The following is an 8,371-nucleotide window of genomic DNA, read 5'->3' as shown; positions in this document are numbered from 1 at the left end:
TATATACGATCTAACAATTAAAGATTAAAATTAATTATTTTTATCGTTATGTAACTCACGTCTATTCCCGTTTGGGGTGGTCAGAGATTTGTTGATACCAGTTGTTTTTATTGCCATTTTATTGTTTTATGAAATTTTGTTACTGTTGTTATATTAAGTATAATTAATTTTCTAATTTTCGTGGTTAATGAAAATAATATACATCATATATGGCTTTATATAAAATAATATATTTGTAAAAATTGTAATTAAACATCAAATATTACAAAGTTATTATCAAATAATATCTTATGTTATAATAGTTATACTTTTATTGTCTAAGTATAATAATAATATAACAAAAATGTCCTAATGTTACATAATAAATTTGCTATGCTGTTTAATGTTCTTGTTATTATATTTTTGAACATTTTGATTTTGTTACATTAATAAATGATATAAAGCAATAACAACATTTTATTTATTGTAGCATAAACTATACACTAGATATGGGATTAGAAAATATCGATGTTGATATTGATCTTAAGTATCATCGACATACGATAAATATCAAATGATGTTGACATAAAAACAATAGCTTCACCGGACGGTAGGGATGAGTGCCCTCTGCACTCGCCCCCTAACATTGGGTGAAGCTGTAAAGGCCAGCTGCGGCCAACAGCATTAGAGTAGTCAGAAAAAAATATTTATATTATGGTAGATAGAACGTTCATATTTCATTTTATTGATTCCACATAGGCATCTAACTCGTCTATACATACGTCATTTTGACTAAATTTTATGCTGTATGAGTTACCTTTCCTGGTGACTAAAATAACATGCCTCCGTACTGCCATCTCTCAACCTTCAAATTGATACAAAGCTTAGCGGCACAAGTATATGAGACAAAGATAGCCGCTCAGGCGACTTCCTAAAGTCTACTTTGGTATTATTTACCACTAAGAGAAATTTCTTCTGTCCTCAAATTTATAACACATTTGTCAAGCACTATGGTCGCCCGCGGCTGCTAACGCCTCTCTATTCTCATAAGCCCAGAATCCATGCAGCTCTAGAAGTATAGAAACCGCAGTATGTCCGTGGCCGCTGTGGAGTAAATCTTGTAGCGTGATGCGTGAAGGATGCTGCGGTCGTATCATGTCGAAGATCTCATCTTTAACGTCATCGAAGTTGACTGGCTCCGCCCCGTGGGCGACCATTTGTTCTTGAATGGCCTGTGAATTTAAAATACTTGATTTATCTTGTGATAGAATTAATGAATACCATATATTGAGTTTATATAGTTTTAATGACACGCAAACGTATGTAATTAACGGCCCCGGTAGTCTAGCGGTTTAACAAACTGCTTTACTTCCCATAGTCGCAGGTTCAATTCCTCGACAAACAAATATTTGCATTCATGAGTGTAATTGTTTGTATCGATCTAGATATATTATACATGTATTTATACAAAAATCACTTGTCTAGTACCCGTAACATAAGTTATGCTTAGCTAGGGACTATTTGACGCTATATAAATTGTCCACGGTTATTATTATTTTACTAACTAGCAGTTCCCGCGACTTCTACCGCGTGGAAATTAATTTAATTTTTCTAAAATAAAAGTAGTCTAAGTTACTCCTTATTACAGCAGCTACCTGCCAAAAAAAGTCCCGTCAAAATCGGTCTAGCCATTTCAGAGATTAACAAACAGACAGACAAAAATTGTAAAAAATGATATTTTGGTGTATGTACCGTATTTATATTCATATACATGTAGTAAAAAACGGTTATTTCAATATTATAAACAGATACTCCAATTTTATTTATATGTATAGATGTTGCAGTCTACCTTAAAGAAATAGTTAAGCGTGAACGCGTCCAAATATCCCTGGGAATTGATGTCGAGGACACGGAACAGGTATGCTAGTGCCGCAGGCTGCCTCCTGTTCTCCAGGGCTAGCACCAGATCTAAATAGGTCTTGTAGTCCATTTCGCCGTCGTACGTGAGGCACTGTTGGAATACCCTTTGTAAGAACGCCTGTGTTAGCGTACCCGAGCCGTAGCTGAAAATGAAATATTTAATATTAAATTAGCTAAATATCCTGAACCTAAATGATACCTAAATTACAATAATAGCTAAATACCCTGCTGTTAAATGGGTACATTATCAGCCTATGTTACTTGCAGACAATGTAACTATCATTAGGTGAAAGAATTATAAAATCAGTCAAGTAATTTTGAGTTGACCTTTTGGGCTATCCAACACTAAAACAATGTTCAATATCAGATGAATAGGACCGGATATTAACCTTAAGTTTTACCTCTATAATATTATAGTATAATTCGATTGTTGAGGTAAAAAGTAGATCTATTCTTCTGTCTATGTATTATCTAAAAAACAGTATAATTTTCGCCATACTATTTAACCAAGATCTGTTCAGCCATTTAGTTGTGAAACATGAAGGTAACAAAAAGATAGACCGATAGTAACTTTTGCACATTTGTAATATTAGTATCTATGTAATATAGAAAGTCAAACAAATATCTCTGTATAATATTAGTTAAGTACACTGTAGGGTTACACTAAAAAAAACTATAAAATAACTAGCTGTCCCTGAAAACGTTGTTTTGCCTTAAAATAAAAAAAAATTTAGGGGTGGACTACCCCTAACATTTAGGGGATGAAAAATAGATGTTGGCCGATTCTCAGACCTACTCAATACGCTCACAAAATTTCATGAGAATCGGTCAAGCCGTTTCGGAGGAGTATGGGAACGAAAACTGTGACACGAGAATTTTATATATAAGATAAACTCACCCTGCCAATTCATTAATACTAAGCATCCCATTATGATCCCTGTCTAAGTTCAGATATTGTCCATACACTCGCAGTGCAGATGCTGCGCTGAACCAATTCTGCTCTTGCAATTCCATGGGAAGATCCTCTTCTCGAAGCTATTAGAAAAACAGAGACGTTAAGACAAGTTTATGTATGTACATTTCTTCCCTTCTGGACCGCAATCCTCTATATGTATTTTTGTTTGTACAAGTGACTTCATTCCTAGGTACTAGGAATCTAGTTAAATGAAGGAAGATATTTGAATCAAAATGATATACATTTTTCAACAGCAAGTGATCTAAATTAGCCAATTTCAAATGGAGTATTATTTATACACAGGTACAAATACCAGGTAAACATGAAATCTTAGAAGTTATTATTCATTAGAAAAGGATTGTTCTGTCCGTATGCTTACAATTCTTTCATTAAAATTGTTCACGCACAATTGCACACTTAAAATTTAATTTCAACTCTAAATACACCGTTACTAGGAATCCATAAGATGGAAGAATCCTATCGTTACATTTCAACAGCATGTTATGCGGCATATACATCATTATAAACTTGGATTTCCCTGCCGACGCGGGGTGTATTGTGTAATGTCCAGAGGACTAAGATGTTTTGACTCTTATCCTGTAAATCATTTCATAATTATCTTCATCCAAAATCTAATGGCAAATCCAAAATATAGTGGCATGCCAACGCACGAGTGGTATATACTACGTTATAACGCGTGGTACTGTTTAGTTAAATACAGACGAAGTTACCATTTGTTAGTATTTACCAGCCACCATTATGGGCCACCAGCCTGTTTATTTATCAAATTACGTAAAAAAAACGATTACTGCATAATAGTTTCTCACCTCAAGCAAGTCATCAAGAAATGAGCAACTCAGGACATCTCGTATTCTCACGCGACCAACCCGCAGTGGGTCGAGGAAGAAGAGGAACTTCCGCGCAGCCGTGCACACGTAGAACGAGCTGAATGATGAGTCTAAGCCGTCGAGGGCCGCCAGAGACGGCACTAACTCTGCTATGTAACTCTCCAAGTCCTATAAGACAGCAGAAACTCTTTTTTTTTATGCCACGTAGGTGGCAAACAAGCATACGGCCCATCCGATAGTAGACGGTTACCGTAGCCTATGGACGCCTGAAACACCAGGGGTGTCACATGCGCGTTGCTGACCCTTAAGAAACCTTCATATACCCTTCTTGAATAATCCCATGCTGTAGTCTCTTTATTATCAAATACATTAATTTTGTTTGTCATTCCACCCAAACCAAATAATAGCTAGCCTAACTGATGGAAAGCAAGTGTGATAATACACAATATGTGAAAATATATATTGTGTTTGTATACATATATGTTTTGGTCTGTAGAGTTCTCACCCTTCAGACCGAAATAAATTGAAAAAAAAAGGTAGTGACACGAGGTATGACATCATAATCCTCCGGAATGGCGAGTGGTACTACATCATATGATATCACGATGCTGTGGTACTGTTCAAGTATCAGATCAAATCTCATTTGAAGAATTAGAGAAGAGTCTTAACAGCTCTTATTCGTACAGTCAAGCTGCTCTACTAGCACTTAACTCGTACGAAATCCGTTCTAAACTTATTAGAAACTGTATCCTGCTACTAAATGAAGTAGGAAGCAGAAATAATATTATACTGAGATGGGTCCCCGGGCATTCAAATATTGAAGGCAATGAGAATGCCGACCATCTGGCAAAGTTAGGGGCAAAAACCGTCCAACTGGGCCCCGAACCCTTCTGTGGTGTGCCTCGTTGCCTAAAACTGGGACATCTCAAATTAATAACCAAACGAGAAGCACTGAATCACTGGCAAGAAATGCCAGGATTAATACATTCAAAAGACCTTATATCGGGCTTCTCGACCAAATACTCCAATAGATTACTGCAATTGAGTAAAAACAACATATGCATGATGACTAGGGCCCTCACAGGACACTGCAAATTGAACAAGCATATGGCTAAGCTAGGCCTATGCACGACAAGTATCTGCAGATTCTGCCAAACTGAAGAGGAAACGCCGCTTCACATCCTATGTGGTTGTAGCCCACTCATGCATAAACGAAATATCTCCTTTGGAAAGTTTACACTCTTTCCCGAGGAGATAAAAACGATCGCTCCTAAGAATATCCTTCAATTCTTGTCCCTGACGGGTCTAGGTAGCGAACTCTGAAAAGGGCGAGCACAATAGATCTATGTAGGTCGCAGTGCTACAGGTGCTACACATCTGACAATAGCCCAAACAACCCAATAAAAAAAAAAAAAATAACAGCTCTTCTGAGCTCCAAGAATCCCAACTGATGGTAGATTTGACTTATCTTAAGTGTATGTACAAAGATTAGGTTTTTATACAAATAAACATTATGTGATTTTGGTTTGATTCATTAGTCGTAGCAGTATATTCTTAAATCTTATATATCACATACTAACGTGTTCTGTTAGGTATCCTTGACCTGTGACGTCATACAATGAGAGTCCTATCCTCGTCTGCTGCAGCCAGACTCGTCGCATGACGTAATTGAACAGTGATACACCTCGGACACGACCCATGCCACCCTCTGCCGCTTGTAACCGGCCGAATACTTCTGCTGTGAAATATGGTCTGAAAAGAAACACATTTGTGTTAAAATATGTATTACATATGTGAAGTTGGAATTGTGAGTATTGACTGGTTTACTACCTTGAATTACACTCCAGAGATTGCATTTATCTCAATATCAACAGTAAACAATACCTTAGACCACCTCTGGAAGAACAGTCGCAATGGTATGTTTGTTTTGTTTAAGACCTATTAATATTATAAACACTACAGTTCGGATTTAGGGCTCTTTGTTGACACTCTCAGCTCTACATCTCCTACTGGATGTTTTCACCTCAGTTTCATTTATGTGAATGTCAGTAATACATACCTATATTTAGCACCAGCTTCATCCCTGATCTTCTTAAATTGAAAATAGTCAATTGTAAGCTCATCACTATTAGCCATGCTGTAGCTACCATTAGACTTCTCTATCAAACTCCAAAGTTGTTTCAATTCACTGTTATCCAACAGTTCTTTGCTTTTCTTCTGTAGAAACTGTGCTCGTGTTTCTTCTCTCAGCTTCTGTGCAAGAACTTCATCAGGCCGGGGCAATTTGAAGTAGAATTTTGGTATCCTTTTGTAGGAATCCTCGTCGGAATCCAATTTAGGTTTGTAAAGCTGTTTAAATGTTTCAATTTCTGTCTTTTCACTTTCCAGTTTTGTTGTACTAGTTCCTGTGTCTGCAATGAAAAAATAGTTTTGTGTAGTTTGCAAAAGAACTTGTTTGGAGGAGCTCTCCCAAAGACTGACTGTATGAAATAGGTCATAGATACCCAGATTTTTATTTGGTTAAAATACTACATGTAGTATTTTAGTATTTAAACAAATGAAATAAACAATTAAAAATTTAAATTAGAAGTATATGTTTTATAGAATTAGTTGTTACTATGGTAGTCTATTTGATTACTTAATGAATTTATACTATGATCAGGGAAATAAACAAATAAACATAAATCCATGAAGTAAAAATTAGAGGTATTGCAAACTGTATTTAGCAATTGATTGTAGCTACATACTTTTTTTTTTAATGGTTGACAATGAAAACTATTTCATTGTCAACCATTAAAAAACATGAGGTCAGGTCAGTTAGCCCATTGTAACAAATTCACCAGTAATTTATCATGATGGTTTCCAGGGGGACTGGAGCTCCCGCCTGCGTACATTGCTAGCAATAAGATCATCAATCCACATTTAACAATTAACCCTTGGGGCACCAGTGGAGGATGATAAGATAAACATGAGGTCAGGTCAGTTAGCCCATCGTGACAAATTCTCTATATCGATCTAATGAAATGACCTAGTTTTTAGAAAGGCAGTGAACTAAATCGACAATAAGATATTAAAAAAATAGTTGAAAATAATGCCGTAGCATATAAACTAATAAATTTTATACAATGCAAAATCATGTGCCGTATAATGTTCTGTTGGTAATTCAATAAATACTTTTATTTCATGTATAAAATACTCAATAGGTTATAAAATACTTATTAGGCTTACCGTCCAACTTTTTTATATATTTACGTAAACGATTTTTGAGTTCACTATTGAGTTTAACTTGTTCTTCATCTAATGGTTTGATCTCAATAGATACATTATTATTTGCTTTGTCTTCCGTCTTAGTTTCTTTAGCAGTTTCGGACATTGTTGTTATTTAAATAATTTAATTGATCATAAATTTTCTGAAATTAACAAATATTTTGTTTTGTTTGATCGCGTTGTCATGGTGACAGATATGATGACAATGACTGCTATTCTTGACGATTGCGTTTAAGCAAATGCCCGTTTTGAATTCAAAACAATTAACGAATAACAATGAAATTTTATGCATATTCTTCATTGCCTATAAAATATTAATACTACAACATAAACAACACTTATTAGATATATTTTGTATAGATTGATCTTATTATACTTTTGAACGAATCAAATTTTATTATAATATAAATGCCGCTAGATGTCATTATGGGTATTAAAATAATCACTATTCACCCCTAGATGGCACTAAATCATAGATTGTTTCACTCGAAGTCGTTAATGTCTTTATTATGAAAAATAATCGACTATAGCATGGCAAAACTATACTTGTTATTAAGAAAAGAAATTAATTTATAATTCCAGATGTAATTAGGTCAAAACAATTCAAGCATATTTTATCTCATATTCCTTTTCAAGCATATTAATAAATACGAAAAATAATGAAAACAAACAAATATAAAGTTAAATTGAGTAGATTTCTTCTCTATGAGTTTTTGATTTAGTTTCATACTCATTTTGTTAGGTTTTAGGAGGAATTTTGTATAAGGATAATTAAATTTTATTCTTATTTTTAACTAGTGACTTAACTTACTTTGCTCGGCTTTAGAGTGCGCGTATGTGACGGAGGTCATGTAAGCTAAGTATTTTGTATGTAGATATATATTACAGATATTCCGGAAGAAATTCTTCAAATGATAATGAAAATATTAATATCGGTTACGTGGTTTGAAAGAAGTAAATGGAAGAACCAAACTAAAACTGTGACTTAAAACCCACCTACACTTTATTCATAATGCACTGTATTATGTATTATAAATGTGAAAGTGTAACTGACTGTCTGTTTGTTACTTTTATACGACTAAACAACTGAACGGATATTAAAGAACTTTGACGCAATGTTACATTGTATCACGAGTATACACGTACTCGTGATACAAGCCTATCTTTTAACTAAAAAAAAGCAAACTTGCATGTAATACCTAGCAACTAGCAGCTAACTAATAAAACAAAAAAAAAAGTAAAAATGATTTCTACAAAATAATTTCGAATAGTTTAAAATTAAATTAAGTACACAATAGCTAGTTATATTTAACCCAGTTAGCAGCGACATAGAATAATGTGAGTTTTTCACGGCACTTATCAGCAATGTCCCAACGACCACAAACTGTGGTTAATTTTCTTA

At 34.5% G+C, this 8,371-nt stretch overlaps 1 protein-coding gene across 1 annotated transcript; it reads right to left on the bottom strand.

The window, feature by feature from the left end:
* Nucleotides 1-251: 251 nt before the first annotated feature.
* LOC131849627 (serine/threonine-protein phosphatase 2A regulatory subunit B'' subunit gamma-like) lies at nt 252-7,305 on the bottom strand. Its single transcript, XM_059199737.1, has 7 exons — nt 6,931-7,305; nt 5,762-6,113; nt 5,283-5,454; nt 3,682-3,870; nt 2,798-2,934; nt 1,829-2,042; nt 252-1,211 (listed from the first exon to the last, which is right to left on the bottom strand). Exons 1-7 carry the CDS (start codon nt 7,073-7,075, stop codon nt 981-983), a joined length of 1,440 nt encoding a protein of 479 aa, XP_059055720.1. The 5' UTR covers nt 7,076-7,305; the 3' UTR covers nt 252-980.
* Between the last annotated feature and the right edge of the window lie 1,066 nt (nt 7,306-8,371).

The sequence above is a fragment of the Achroia grisella genome, unplaced genomic scaffold, assembly GCF_030625045.1.
Source record: "Achroia grisella isolate CSIRO2021 unplaced genomic scaffold, CSIRO_AGI_Agris_v1 utg660, whole genome shotgun sequence".
NCBI classification, from domain to species: domain Eukaryota; kingdom Metazoa; phylum Arthropoda; class Insecta; order Lepidoptera; family Pyralidae; genus Achroia; species Achroia grisella.
The sequence above is the reverse complement of the archived record's forward strand: the minus strand, read 5'-3'. Positions and strand labels throughout refer to the sequence as shown.

What these genes read in the sequence shown, in the direction of transcription:
- LOC131849627 (XM_059199737.1), bottom strand. Translation starts at nt 7,075, where the DNA reads ATGTCCGAAACTGCTAAAGAAACTAAGACGGAAGACAAAGCAAATAAT. An exon ending in AAGGATACCTAACAGAACAC is followed by an intron (nt 3,871 to 5,282) that starts GTTAGTATGTGA and finishes GCTGTCTTATAG; the next exon opens with GACTTGGAGAGTTACATAGC. An exon ending in AGTATTAATGAATTGGCAGG is followed by an intron (nt 2,043 to 2,797) that starts GTGAGTTTATCT and finishes TTTCATTTTCAG; the next exon opens with CTACGGCTCGGGTACGCTAA.